The 16,279-nt window shown below is 36.5% G+C and overlaps 1 protein-coding gene across 1 annotated transcript in view; it reads left to right on the forward strand.

Annotated features, from left to right (window-relative positions):
* PIBF1 (progesterone immunomodulatory binding factor 1) overlaps positions 1 to 16,279 on the forward strand; it is a 216,398-nt gene that overhangs the window by 48,318 nt on the left and 151,801 nt on the right. The window contains exon 10 of the mRNA XM_049778914.1: positions 7,591 to 7,689. Coding sequence (XP_049634871.1) covers positions 7,591 to 7,689 — 99 coding nt within the window. The remainder of the gene's footprint in view (positions 1 to 7,590; positions 7,690 to 16,279) is intronic.

Genomic DNA, 16,279 nt, shown 5'->3' on the forward strand with positions numbered 1-16,279 from the left:
TAACTATGGTGGCACTGAGGTGTGGATTATAATTAAGACACAATTTATATAGGAGACCATTTCAATGTTTAATTTGTATGTGCTTTTTTTGTTTTGGGTTTTTGGACCACACCTGCTGAGGCTCAGGGATTACTCCTGGCTATGCACTCAGAAATCACTCCTGGCTTGGGGGAACCACATGGGATGCTGTGGGATTGAACTGTGGTCTGTCTTGGGTCATTCACGTGCAAGGCAAATGCCCTGCCACTGCACTATCACTCTGGCCCCAATTTTAATATATTTTAAATAATTTATTTTAAATAAAATTAGAAATTAAAAAAGAGGGGCAGAAGTAATAGTACACTTGCCTTGCTTGCTTCTGACCTAGGTTTAATCTCCAACACCCCATATATTCTTTGAGCCCTCAGTACAGCTTACTCAGAGAAAGAGAGACCAAGAGAGTTAAGTTTTAAGAATTTTTAGGTAGGCTTGGCAAAAGCAGGTGATGTAAATGAATGAACATTAGGAGTGACTCCAGATTGGTTGTTTTTTTTTTCACTTTATTGGACTCCAAGAGATGGATGATCACACATCGCCATTTAGTTAAGGTTGCAGGCAAGATTTAGAAAGGCAGAATATACAGATTTCCTGATGCAGCAGCTCTCATCAAGCCCAGAAATACTTGACTTAGATATCTAATTTCCTGCTAGAAATTTTTCCTACTGTAGCTCAGTTTTTCCTCCACATACCCTTGGGGTACCAGACAGGGCCTCAAACTGATGAACCCACCCAAAGTCTTCTCTCATCTAACTTTCTGAAAGCATTTTTAATTCTGAAAAATAAGTGACAGGCCTACCCTCTGACCTACCCTCCCAGGCTCATACCCTTTATTTCATTTCTCTTTTTGTTTGTTTGTTCATATTTAGAACCACACTTTATGGTATTCAGAGCATACTCCTGGCTCTGTGATCAAGGAACACTCCTAGAGGGGCCTGGAGACAATATGGGGTGTCAGTTATTGAACCTTGGTTAGACACATGCAAGTCAAATGCCTTACATGCAGGTCTCCCCAGCATTTCTCTTCTAAGACCTCCACTATCCTACGCAGGGAGACAGCCCCAGGAACTCACCCTTTTGTCTCCTATGTTGGCACTTTTTCCCTTTCTGTGATGTAATCATCAACTATGTAGAAGAAAATATTTCTTTTCATCATTTTTTGGGGGGGAGGGGGGTTTGAGCCATACCTGGCAGCACTCAGGAGTTACTCCTGACTGCACTCTGAAATTACTCCTGGCAGGCTCAGGGGACCATATGGGATGCCAGGGATCAAACCTGGGTCAGCAGCATGCAAGACAAATGCCCTACCAGCTGTGCTATCGCTCTGACCCCCCATTTCTTTTATTTTTAAAAACTCTACTTCCTCCTCTAGTTACCTCTCCCATATCTTGTTGTTCTTTGTGGACAAATTCCTGCTAAGTTTTGTTAAACTTATTCTTGGTCAAGGTTTTAAAAACCTACTACCATGCTATGAGTTTTGTACATGTCAAGGTAAGAGACTGAAATTTGTAATTACCTCTTTTTAATTCATAAATATATTGGGAAATGACCTTTTTGGTTTGGGGGGGAGGTATTCCATTATCACTCCACTGATTAAAGCTTTGGTAATTATACTTGAGAATTCCCCTCCTTCCCCCTATGTCAAAACTGGCTTTTTGCCTCAGGTCACTGTCAATGGATGTGCAAGGGACCATGCAGTGTTGGGGTCAAGTTTAGGTCTCTAGCATGCAAAGCATGCATCAAACTATCTCTCCTGCCCAAGAATTTGCATTTTTATCCCCTTTCTTTTTGCGGCCAATCCTAGCTATGCTCAGAGCTTGCTTCTTGCTCGGGAACGGCTACTGGCAATGTTCAGAAACCCTATGCTATTCCAGGGATCAAACTCAGATCAGCCACATGCAAGGCAAGTGACTTAACCCCCATTATCTCTTTGTGCCCAGAATTAGCTCAATTTAAAGACACTTTTTGTCTTCTGTTTGTTCATACCAAAAACCTTGAAGTTATCAACCTTTAATCTCTTTTTCACATTCCATCTTCATCAGCAAATCCTTTGAGTGTGTCTTCAGAATTTGTGGTTTCTTTGCATCTCACAATCCTGCACATCTGCACTGTTTGCCCAGCCAATGTCCTTGCCCTCTCCAGTCTGCTTTCATCCCAATCCCTGCTCAGATACTCAGTCAGATTGGACCTCCTCTGCTTTAGTCAAAAAGTTCCCCACTTAGTGAAACAGAGTCCTTTAATAGCCTGTGATACCACTTCATCTCAACCCACAGCCCCATTCTCGTTGTATACCCTTAATCTAGTCACTTGCTTGATTATCAGTGCTTCCTGCTTCTTTAACTGTTGGACATCTTCCTACCAGAACTCCTTCATTCGCAGTGCTTAATTCTTAACCCCTTAATATTCTAGAGCTCTATTGCCTCACCTTCTCCCAAGTCTTCAAAGTCACCTGTTATCTGATACCTTTCCTGATAAACTTTTAAAAATATATTGTGAAGAATAGAGATAGTACAGTGGTTAAGGAACTTGCCTTGCTGCTGATCCCAGTTCTGTATCTAATGTCCATGGTCCCCCAAAGTGGAAGGTACCCTTGAGAACCACAGGGTATAGTCCAAGCCTTCCCCTCAACAAACAAAGCCCAAATGGAAGCCTCTTGGTTCTTTGTCTCCTATTCCAAACCCTACCTACTTCCCATGTGAGCTCATTCTCTGCTTTTTTTTTTTTCTTTAGTAAAAGACTATTTAGGGAAACAAATGAAGGGAAAGGAGGCCAGAAAAAAAAAAAAAAACCAAACAGATTTATAGGAAGGGTCTCAGAGCATAGGATCCCCTCTCTTACTTTATTTTTCTCGGGAGCTTTGGACATACCGGGGGTTTCAGTTCTACTAGAATCTAATTTCTGTGCCAATAGAAATTTGCTTGTTCTTGGGGCCAGAGAGATAGCATGAAGGTACGGTGTTTGCCTTGCATGCTGAAGGACAGTGGTTCGAATCCCAGCATCTCATATGGTCCCCTGTGCCTGCCAGGAGCGATTTCTGAGCATAGAGTCAGGAGTAACCCCCGAGCGACTCCGGGTGTGACCCAAAAACCAAAAAAAAAGAAAAAGAAAAAGAAATTTGCTTGTTCAGAGTTGACTCCCATGTAGCTGTGCCAGGAACAGCAGCTTCATGGATTGTTTGTTGAATGAATTAATGAATATGTTGTTACTTTTTAGAAAGAAAATGATATAGATAAAAAAAATCTCCAAAATTATTGATAGGATTTTATCAGGACCATACATGATGGCTTATAATACATAATGGTGACTTCACCCATTTTCATTTAGCATTTGATTAGATATTTGCTTAGCATTTAGATATTTTAATCTAGCATTTGCTTTCTTTAAAACCTTATTATATTACTAGATTTTTAAAAAGCATTTTCACTTGGTGGTCTATATATATATATTTTTGTAATTAAAAAGATAGTTGTGTGATATCAATGATGAAGTACAATAATATGAGGCTCCCCCATATTAAGCATACCATCTTCCACTGAGCCACATTCCTGCCCTTTTCAATGTTTAGTGTCTAGATTTTATTTTATTTTTTTAATAATTTTATTCAGTGGGTGGGTCTCCCAAGCCCTTTTACCCATTACTTATTCTTGGTCAACTTTTAAGTTCTGAAGTATTATTGGTGATATTTATTCAGACTATGCTTTTGGCATTACCAAATTTTGAAATGTTCCTATTAGAATTTAAAAGTTTCTTTAAGTTTTTCTTATTCCATTAGCATTTTTTACGACTTTCAGATATAATTTTGTTTTTGTTTTTGTTTTGTTTTTAGGGGGGCTACACCCGGCATTGCTCAGGGGTTAGTCCTGGCTGTCTGCTCAGAAATAGCTCCTGGCAGGCACGGGGGACCATATGGGACACCGGGATTCGAACCAACCACCTTTGGTCCTGGATCGGCTGCTTGCAAGGCAAACACCGCTGTGCTATCTCTCCGGGCCCTCAGATATAATTTTGGACTTGACCTATTGGTACCAGGAAATTTACTTTTTTTTTTAATAGTAAGAAAATACACTACATCCTGTACAAAACTCTGTTGTTATTGAACTGCTGTTTTGAACTGAGGTTTTCCGTTTCAGTTGTGAGATACTTCTGGTCAAAGTTAAGTCATCTCTGTAAAGGCACTAGATTTCATGTGAAATGCATCTACAGTAAAATTGAAATCCATCCATGTAATAAAATAACTAAGAACATAACTTGCTCGGATGCTTTTTAAATGTTCTAGCTGAAGTGACCTCTGTCTTGATTATGTGAATGCGAAAGTCTGGTTAGTGCCCATTTAGTCTTATTTCACTAGAGTGCTTCTGGCTCAAATAAATATTACTTGAACACTAGTTTAAAATGCTAAGATACTTTCTCTTTGCATTTTATGAAAGGTGTATTTACGATTTATATTTTTCCTTTATTTTTTTATCTTATTATTTTCATCTTTCCTCTCTATAAATCCCACACTGAAATATAGGGTAGGTGGAAAAATACACCTGTGAAGTCAGGGGAGTGGACAGATAGATTTAGGACAGCATGGAAGAATCATAGAAGATAACTTTGTAATCAAACTCTAGCTTTCTGAAAGAATTTCTAGAATGAAATCTTTGGATTTTTGTATTTTAAAGTCTTTGCTGGTCTGTTGACGTCTCCCAACATCTTTCTTTGCTACTATAATTTAATTTGACCATGTACATACATGCCACAGATATTTTCTGTCAGTTTATCAAGTTTGTCTTTAGAAGAACATATGAATGCCAGCTGTTCTATAATTGTGCATGTTTCAAATATATATATATGTATATTATATATAAAACATAATTTTTAAAGTTTTAAATATTCATTAGATTTATGGCACTTACTGTTGTGTCCATAGCAGGAATATAATCCATTTATATTAAGTTACCAAACCAAACTAATTCTGAAATACCATGGTACAGGAAAACAAGTACCATACTGTATATTTACAATTCTATTGAAGTTTATATTTTGAGCACTGATTTAATAATATTATAGATTACAATATTATTATCTATAGCTGCTGATTCCATTACTAAATAATGTCCCATGAATAAAACCTCTCTAATACAAAGCAGATTTTAATAGGAACAATATGGCATGAAAGGAGAGAGTCTAGGACCAGACAGTTTGCTTCCTTTTAACCTACTCTGCTAGACTTCAGGGAAATGCTGCTTTGTTTAGTCTCCTTTGTAAAAATGGAGGCACATTGGAGATAAGATGTTCACTTTATGGGATTGTTGTGGGTTTTACAAACATGACAATTTGTTATGTGCCTTGAAGAGTTCCTAGCACATAACTACTCAAGATGTACAAGTTTCAGTTTCTAGCAATATCTTCTTATTCATTTCAGTTTCATATTTTTTGCCTTGCCTTTCATTTTTTGCCACCCTTTTCATGTCTTCCTTTCCTTCATACCACTCCTCCTACAGTAAGAAATAATCAATTTCTCCTTCTTATGGCCATAGGATTTTGTTTATACCTATTGTTTATGCCTGTTTCACTAATTATAGTTAGTTGAATGATATAGTTTCCAGCATGGTAAATGCACAAGTACCCTCTAATCATGTCTTCTCTTCAAGCCCTACTTTATACTCAGTATATTTCATTCCCTGTAACTTACTTTTATCTAAAAAATAAGAAAAATCTTATTAGGGGTTGAAGTTTTTCTCATCTGCCAACTAAGCATTCATGACTAATTAGAACTATAAATGTAATCAACCTAGGATTTTGTTACTGAAATAACTAAATAATGAGGATACATTTGAGAAATGACTATTGTAACCATTGTAATGATTTGCTGATGAATGTATACTCTAGGAATGTAATATGTATAAATATTTAATATGACATAAGAATTTTGCCTACAAAAATTAATTTGTATGTTTTAATTACTTTGACATAGTATTTTTAAAGATCAATACAATGAGCATCATATCCTGAAATAGCAAACCCTGATGTTTTGTGACATCAGTATAAAATACACATCCACCTAGATAATAGTATACAATTTTCTTTCTTTTTAGTAAAAGTTGCCCATTCTTTTGTTTTAAATACATTTCATTTTTATCATAAATTATTTGACTGGTGAATTTCTATCATTTGACACAATTTACATTTTTAATTTGCTGTTGGAATTAACATGCCAAAGGTAACATTGAATACTGACATGTGAATTATAAGTACTGAGAACTTCTCTTCTGTGGTGGTCGATCAATTTATTCATATCAGTTTTCATGAGTCTCTATTGACATTTTTGACATTTTTCATGAATAATAAAAGCATTTCTAATATCCAGTTTATTTTTATGGGAGATATAGACTGATATGATGTAGAAGTGGTACAAGATGGATCTGGGTTCAAATTACATTTCTAATACTTAAACTGTAACTTGGAGCCTGGTACTTATACTAAGTAGTGAATATGAAAGATGGTTATTGTGGGTATTCTTCATGATCCAAACTTCTACTTTGATTAAAAAAATAAGCATGATTTAATTTTTAAAAACATATCTGGCAGTGTAATCTAATTTTACTATTGTTACGTTACTTCTTGTTAAAGGCCCTGAACTGTCATTCAATCTTACCTTACTGTAAATAAGTTCCTGTTATCATCATTACTATAATGACTATTCATCTAATACTTTGGTCTCATAGTTCTTTGAGCTTTATACAAAGATCTTTCTTTACCTCAGATCCACTTCCATAACATGTTCTAATGGTCACACTCTGGATCTTGCCAGTTGTGATTCTGTCCCTGAAAGCACAGTTTTGCCTCTGACTCCCCATCCTCCTGTAGCAGTCTCTGGTCTTTTGTCCTGCTCCTCACCTTCTTCCACTTAATTTCTTTTTCATCTCATCAGGATTTTGGGTCCCTCACCCCTTTCTGCTTTGCTCTTTCCACCTGCCCTTCTGTATTTCCTGTTTCCTTCCTCTATAAGTGAGACTCCCCCAGTTATTCCCAAGCTCCATCTTTTGAACTGTTTTTTATTTATATTCCACACACTTCATTCTCTTTTCTGATGCTTATGACTTACTTAGTATATATCTTTCACTTAAAATATTTCATATATTTATTCATTTCTCAAAACTTCAGTTTTTGTTTGTTATATAATTACCATCTCATTCACTTATTTTAATTACTAAAGGAGTTAATTTATAGATAAATTTATTTAGCCTACTCTCAACTTCTATGGAGGAAGATTGTTTTAAACAACAACAACAAAAGGTCATGTAGTAGAAGTTATGTTAAAGCTAAAATTCTCCACCAAGCAATACAAATGCATACAATATACACTTTAGGTCACAAGCCTCTTAGTGGTAGAGGTACCCAACTCCAAGCAAGCACTTTTATGAATCTTTAAAAGATAGATAGATATTCTAATGGAACATTAATTAAAATTGTGTTGCATATTAATAAAGCATATCTTAGTGCCTAGAAAAAGGGAAATAATGGATATTTGTGTATCTGAAATAACCTGAATACATACCTTGTTTTTAGAAACCTTCGAGAAGCAAGGGATAATGCCTTGGCTGAAAAGGAACGAGCAGTGTTGGCGGAAAAAGATGCTTTAGAAAAACACGATCAGCTCTTGGATAGGTAAGCGTGCTAAAAATATAAATGTTCTAACTTCTATTGTTGTTACTATTTCTATTTTCTTGGAAAAAGTAATGAAAGTATGGTTTTCATTTCAACTAAAGTACAATTTCATGCATTTTTTTTGCAATAGGTAATTATTGTATTAAATCAAGATTCAAAACACTTTAATCACCTAGAAAGCCTCCCATCACGCTTTTTTTTTTTTTTTTTCATTATTTTTGCACATTTACTTTCCCTTCCCTTTCTTCTTGTTCTTGTAATGACCAGGATTTGCATGCTTGGCTTATGCTTCCTGATCTTGCATACTTTTTAGATGTGTTGCTTACACACTTTGGTTTCAGTGCTTGCTGAGAAGAGGGTCAAAACACTTGATATGACTGATACATTTAGTCATATGACCCTTGGATGCAACTTGTGGTACTTGCATAATCATTGTAAAGGTGGCACTGGGGGTCACAAGTGACAGCCAGCACAGTTATGCTAAGCATGTATAGTGACACAGAGGATTGAACTGTGGTCTCAGGTCTCTGGAGCTGGTTCTGCACCACACTGACTCATATCCCCATACCCCCATTATCCCTTCTGAGTCTAAACCACTGCATATCCAGAGACAACACTATAATTTTGCTGCCATACTTAGTTTTACTCTTCCTAGACCAAAAATAAATGAAACTCTACAGTATATACTCTTTTGTATCTAGCTTCCTCTGCCCACTTTGTTGTTGTAACAGTTGTTTCTTCTTTTCTCTTGCTGAATATAAATATGCAAGAATTGTTTTTTCATCTGACAGTGGACTTTCAAGTTGCTTTTATTTTGGAACTATTATGAAGGAAAGTTCTAGGAATGTTTCATGCAAGTCTTGTTGAGGGCAGATATTTCTTTTTTAATTTAATTTTATTTTTTTGGTTTTTTGGTCACACCTGGCAGCACTCGGGGGTTACTCCTGGCTCTATACTCAGAAATCACTTCTGACAGGCTCAGGGGACCATATGGGATGCCAGGATTTGAACCACTGTCCTTCTGCATGCAAGGAAAACGCCTTATCTCCATGCTATCTCTCTGGCCCCATGGGGACATATATTTCAATTTCTTTTGAATAATACCTAGGAGGAAAATTACTCATCATAGGATAAATGAATGTTTACTTTAAAACTGTATTTCCCAAAGTGTCCATTACCATCCCCTAGAGGTTTTGGAAGTATCCAGAGAAGGGGTTGATAATACTCTTATTTGCAGGGATAAGGAAAACCTGGAAATCTTTTCCTTTTAATCATTGCAGTTACAAAGTTGACAATGGTTGAGTTTCAGTCATATAATGTTCCAACACTTATCTCTTCACTAATGTATAGTTCCTGCCACCAATGTCCCAGTTTCCTTCTTATGCACCCCTGCCTTCCAAGCCTCCAAGCTCTATGGCAGACACTTTTCCTTTCTCTTTCTCTCTCTTTCTCCCTTTGTCTCTCTTTCTCTCTCTCAAGTACTGTAGGTAATCAAGGACTCTTCTACATTAAATTAGTATGACCTTTATGAACAACAATGCAGTTTTACCAATCAGAACTATAATTGTACCTTGCTATTCACTTGTAAATTTTACTTGGAAATTATTTCACGAATATTTCTGTTTAGGTGCAAGGTGATATAAAGTCTATGTATTCTATATGTAATTAGTGGATTATAGTCACAAATAATTGAAAATATGCAAATATTTATTAAAATGTAAGCAGAAGGGGCTGGAGAGATAGCATGGAGGTAAGGCATTTGCCTTGCATACAGAAGGACAGTGGTTCAAGTTCCAGCATCCCATATGGTTCCCTAAGCCTGCCAGGAGCAATTTCTGTGTGTAGAGAGAGGAGTAACCCCTGAGCCCAAAAATAAATAAATAAATAAATAAATAAATAAATAAATAAATAAAATGTAAGCAGAAGCTATACATGAATATAACTAAAGAACAAAACGTGGTTTCATGTAATGCCACATGGAGAAAAACTGAACTTTACCACCAAATCCTGCTCAAACAGAACTAAAAATAAAGTAAATGATTGTTATTGAAGCTGCTATGCTTTGGAGTGATTTCCTAGATAATGATAGGCAGCTGATACATAATTTAGAACATGGGAATGTATGCTGTCATAACAACAACAATAAAAACCCTACTGTAGGTGAAAGATTGGTTTGGTGATTGGAAGTGAGCTTGTGAAGACTGTTGAGCAAAAATCTTCAAGGAAGTTCACAGATATACAAAAAGCCTCAAATTCATAGGTTAGGAAAATGTTAATAATAATAATAATAATAATAATAATAAAATTGGGGGGATAGACAGTATCAGTTGATGACAACTGATATCTTCATTTTGACTGCAAAACAGAAGTCATCAGACAATAGGGGAAGGGAAAGGGTACCAGGGGAGAAGGAAGAGGCAAAACTAGAATTGACACTAACAGTGGAGGAGGGTCTTGGGCACTTCAGTGGTGGTGGAAGTGCAATAACTGGACATCAGAATCATAAATTAGAGACAGTTTGTTTAAATCACAACAAATTTAAGAAATGAAATAAAACATATCTATTCTAAAGGATTGAAGTGCTATGTCCTGACAAGGAAAACAATCTTCAACATACATAGGTGAAAAAAAGCAAAGTGTGTAAGTGCAGATATATGCATGTTTATACCTACATATATCTAACCAGGTTGACATATGTAAATGGCAGCACCCAAAAAAAGAATGTGTACCTTTTTTTTTTACCAAGACTATGATGGATTTAAGTTATGTATATATGAGCCTATGTGTATGTATATTATATGTATTTGTCATTTTTATATTATATTATGCGTAATTCTTATCTGCATATAAATTTAAATATATTGTTTATGTTATGTTTATATTTGCTTATGTATATGCTGCTTATGAAAGTAGGGGGAAGGTATCGTATATCTTTCATAATCTTTTGTGTTTTTTAAATAATGAAACTTGTGACCCATGTTTAATGTTGTTAATTAAAGATAAACAATGATTATAAGTACTCATATAAATTCAATCTTACTAATTGAAGCAAATTGGTGAGTATATTCTTTAACCTTTCTGTAGGGTAATAAGTATATAAAAGAAGTAAATAAATACCATATTATAAGGTAAGAAATTGGTAGATTTTTGTAATTTTTAAAACACAAATCGGTAGATAAGTTTAGTATCAATTTGAAGCAGTTTTGCATAAGCCATAGGCAAGTTGCTCCCTCTTGGTGGAGATTCTGGGAATTTGGGGCCACACCTGGCTTTCCTGAGGGCTTACGACTCTTTACTTAGGGGTCACACCTGGTAGGACTCAGGGGACTATATACTGTGCAAGAGATTAAACCTGGGTGGTCCACATGCAAGAAAAGGCCCTATATGCTGCACTATCTCTTTGGTCCAAGTTATTCATTCTTTATGAAATGGGGGTTTTTGATAAGATAAGGTGATTTAAACCTTTCATATGGTTTAGAGACTTATGCAAGACATTATAGATATATGACTTAGACCTTGCTCAATAAGAAGACATGATTTTATTAAGATTGCTATTAGGGGATGGCGTGATGGCACTAGAGGTAAGGTGTCTGCCTTGCCAGCACTAGCCTAGGACGGGCCACGGTTCTATCACCCGGCATCCCATATGGTCCCCCAAGCCAGGAGCGACTTCTGAGCGCATAGCTAGGAGTAACCCCTGAGCATCACCGGGATTGGCCCAAAAACCAAAAAACAAACAAAAAGATTGCTATTACAGGAAGCAGATAGGATCACGAAGTTACATAGATTCTCTAATAATAAGGATATTACATTTATAAAGGATTGCATGAAGTTTATACTTGATTTGCTAAAAATTTTTAGTGGTATCTTTATAAAGATGATGATGGGAAACATAAGGACACAATTCAAGGTTAGGTAAATTAAATAGTAACTCAATGAGTTTTACCCAAAGAGTTTTAGAGAATTATTAATAATCAAACATAAGGTTTATATTCTCTATAAAGAAAGGATTACAAATTTAATTAAGAAATGAAGCCAACTAAGTTTTTTATGAAGCAACAAATATTTTTAGAAGAACTAATGGTCAGATGAAATTTAATAAATTAATAAAATACTATGTACTCGAGTCTAGAAAACCTATGCTAAAAATGGAAGGTTGGCAGTTTGGCATCAAAATGTAAAAAATGTGGCTTAGAAAGTTTCAATATGAAGACACTATCTCAGCGTATGAGTTTCCTGAAATGTGATCTAATGATTGTTCTTTGCTCTCTCTCTCTCTCTCTCTCTCTCTCTCTCTCTCTCTCTCTCTCTCTCTCTCTCTCTCTCTCCCCTCTCTCTGTCTGTGGGTCTTTCTCTCTCTCCCTCTCTCTCTCATACAGAAGAAGGTCCTTGCCCACTATACTATTGCTCTAGTCTCACTTTGTTTGTTTTGTTTTTTCTTGGGTTTGGTGTTGGGCAATGATGCTCAGGGCTTATTATTTTATGTCAAAATCAGTTCAAACAAATGTGTTTGAATCTTTACATGATGCTGATTTCCCTGAATCCTAATTATGTAAATATTATCATAAATTTCCAAATCAGGAATAACTAGTCTCCACTTCTCCATTTTTTTTTTTTTTTTTTTTTTTGGTTTTTGGGCCACACCCGGCGATGCTCAGGGGTTACTCCTGGCTGTTTGCTCAGAAACAGCTCCTGGCAGGCACGGGGGACCATATGGGACACCGAGATTCGAACCAACCACCTTTGGTCCTGGATCGGCTGCTTGCAAGGCAAACGCCTCTGTGCTATCTCTCCGGGCCCCACTTCTCCATTTTTTTTTTTTTTTGGTTTTTGGGCCACACCCTGTGACGCTCAGGGGTTACTCCTGGCTATGCGCTCAGAAGTTGCTCCTGGCTTCTTGGGGGACCATATGGGACGCCGGGGGATCGAACCGCGGTCCGTCCTAGGCTAGCGCAGGCAAGGCAGGCACCTTACCTCCAGCGCCACCGCCCGGCCCCACTTCTCCATTTTTTAATTGAAAGTTTTCTGTATCAAATGCTTCATTTAATGATCAGACACCTATGTCATTATAAAGTGAAGTCTTAAGGACACATTATGCACTTCCAAACATGAATAAAACTCAAGGACTTCAGTTTTCTGCAAAAGGATGCATTTTTTCTCAGGCTTCTAAAAGTATGTCCCAATTCAAGTTCAACAACTTATCTGATAATAAGTAACAACCAACTTTCATGTACAGGAGCAGTCATTCGTTATTTATGTTCTGGTACTTTGAATCGCTGCATATACTCTGAAGACTTTTTTTCTCCAAAAGGAAGTTTTAAACTGAGAAGAGTTGATTAAGTTGATTATACTGTTGTATCTCTCTGAGCCAGCATATTAGAGAGGCCTGTTGTGAAATTAAAGTGGAAGCTTGAATCAGAATTGATTTTAATAGTAGGTTTTTAGTTATGTTTGTTTTGTTTAAAAACAAACAGGCAAACAACATTCAAGGGTGCTATGGATGTAACTCAAGTGGTAGAGACATGCTTCATCTGTAAGATTCTGGGTTTAATCCCTGACACATGACTGAGTAACACTGGGTTAGGCCTACATCACTGTTTGCAGCCTTTCCAACAATTAATTTTTATTTTCTTGTTTTTTTTTTGTTTTTTTTTTGGTTTTTTTTTTGGGCCACACCCAGTGACGCTCAGGGGTTACTCCTGGCTATGCACTCAGAAGTCGCTCCTGGCTTGGGGGGCCATATGGGATGCCGGGGGATCGAACCGCTGTCCGTCCTAGGCTGGCGCAGGCAAGGCAGGCACCTTAGCTCTAGCGCCACTGCCCGGCCCCATTATTTTCTTCTTTGGTTTGTATTTTTTTGTTTGTGGGTCATCCTCGATTGTTCTATGGGCTTACTCCAGGCTTTGTTCTCAGGGACTACTCCTGGCAGGATACAGAAGATCCGGGTTTAACCCCGGTTAGCTGCTGGCATGGCAATTGGCTTTAACCCTATACTATACTTCAGCCCTAAAAACTAGTTTTTAAACCTACATTCTTTATATTGAAATATATTTGGGATAGTTTTTAGTGTCTAAGTATCAGTGTATAATATTGTTTAGAATTGTTTTTATTTCCTGCAATTCTTTGGTACTGGTAGATTTTGCTTTCAATATTCAGCTATGGACGAGTAAGAGGGAAGAGGTTGTTTAAGGCTTGACATAGAAGACAGCAATCCTGAACTTCCTGTAATGCTTTATCCTCAAGAGTACAATTTTTCCTGGTTCTAATTTTGCCTTGTTCCATTTGAACATATTCAAATATATATATATATATATATTTTTTTTTTTTAAAACTCCCTTCCAGTTTTTTCTTTGTTGTTTTTGTTTTGGAAGCTGGGAGTGGATTTGCCTCACACCCACCAGTGCTCAGGTGCTGCTCCGGGCCAAAATGATCAATAGTCACTAGCCTAGGTTAGATCCTTGCATTGGTCAAGTATAGTTTACTTAATAAAGTGTGATAAATTTTTACTACTCCTATTTTAATTTTTATTTAAAATTTTAGTTTTCATTTTAATTAAATGAGGGAGGAAGAATCTCCCAAGTAGAAAACAGTCTAAGTCCAAGGATCCCACTAGAGAGTCTCAGCTAAAAGCTGTCAGTCAGTTCAGGACATGGGCTCAAGGATTAAATGATGCTCCGGCCCTGCAGTGCCTGAGCCACAGCCAACATTACTCAAGTGGAACCAGGGCTGCATCCAGTGATGCTTAGGGGACTCTTATGGTGCTGAGAGTTGAACCTGAGTCATTAATATGCCAGACATGGGCCCTAAACTCTTTTTTTCTCCCAGCCTATTTATTTTTTGATGGAGATGTAAAGTTATTCAAGTGATAATTATTATTTGAATGCAGAAATACCTGTATCTCTGTCTTCTCTCAGTCTAGCTAAACCTGTTTTTGAGGGAAAAAAAAAATACAAGTTTTACCATTTTAAATGAAACTTTTTAGTACCTGAATATTTTTAATTTGATACTTAAAAAATACAGTCATTTTATAGGTTTTATAATTTTTCAGGGTTTTTATTTGTTGTGAGCTTTACCTGGTAGTGCTTAGGGAATCCTATGGTACCAGGAATCAAACCTGGGCCTCCTAAATGCAATGTATGCACTCAAGCACATTTAGATAGCTTTCTGGCCTGATTTTCCAATTAATAAAATCATTTGGGGGGGAAGCTTGAGTGATAGGATAGTGGGTAATTTGCCTTGCATGCAGCCAACCTTAGTTTGATCCCCAACACCTTGTATGGTCCCCTGTACCCACCAGGAATAATCCCTGTGCACAGAGCCAGAAGTGAGCCTTGAGGTTTACTCAGTGAGGCCACTGATTATGGCCCACACATTTGCTCTGTTGATACTGAAATAATCTAATCCCATGTTATGCAAAAATATTCCCTTAACTTTTAAATTGTTCCATTTGACTGGTACTTATCCACTTACATAAGATTATATCTCAAGCTGAACTCTTTATTTCCTAAATTATCATAAGTGATTTTGTTCCTTTCCTATAAAGGTTTTGAGAATGAAATAAAAGTTTTAGGACCTCAATTCCTTACCCTTTCCAAAAAAAAAAAAGAGAAACTATTTTGTACATATAAATATACATAGCTTAGTTATTTTAATATCTTTGCATGAAGTGCCAAATTTCCTCCCTCAGAATACAATATCGTAAATAGTAATAATGCCATCTACCCTGAATATTCAAAAAAAATTAATGACAAAATAGTGAGCATTTAGAAAAGGAAATGGTGAAAACAAGAAGCTACCATCAGTTAGCTATTAAGTCTTGACAAACTTCTATTTACTTCTCTTTTTGAGGTATTTACTGCAATTTCTCGACCAGAATGCCAGTGATAAAGGATATTCTCAGTATAGAAAAAGCATTTTATCAAGATTAAAACTATTTTGTAAACAAAGACATGGAAAAAATGTGAAATTAACAAACACTAGAATGAAATGAGCTTTGATAGTAGCTTAAATCTCATATTCAAAGAATGTGGATTGATAGACTGACCAAGAGAGGTATTTTTACTTAATGTTTTCTATCAAAACTAAATTTCACAGTGAACAGCCTGGGCAAGACTTTTAGATTTCACACTTTAAAATATTAAAATGTGTAGAGAGATGCTTTTGATCTCATGGATTAGATGGAAGTTTCCTAAAATAAGATTTTTTAATAGTATAACAATCTACTCAACAGAGGAAAATGAAAGCAAAATTTGAGAGGCAATAATACCTGTAAACTGATAAAAGCATCAACTTGGCCAGGACATAAGAATTTAGAGGATACAAATTAAACGTTCAGACTAGCTTTTTACAAAGCTTTTTTCCATTTAAGACAGGAAATTGGTGAATAAGTAACAGCTTTCTAGTCCTGCAGTTTATTGGAAAATGGGGCAACTCCAAACATTGTGTAGGGAACAAGACAATAGTGCAGAGACTTGAGTACTTGGCATGCAAGCATGTGCTCAAGGGTTCCAGACCCCTTCTCCATGTTCCACATGCAGAAAGCAAGGTTCTGGCAGCTCTGTTTTCCGACTCCCAGCACCATGAGTGATTT

This window comes from Suncus etruscus, chromosome 8, assembly GCF_024139225.1.
Source record: "Suncus etruscus isolate mSunEtr1 chromosome 8, mSunEtr1.pri.cur, whole genome shotgun sequence".
In the NCBI taxonomy this organism is placed as follows: domain Eukaryota; kingdom Metazoa; phylum Chordata; class Mammalia; order Eulipotyphla; family Soricidae; genus Suncus; species Suncus etruscus.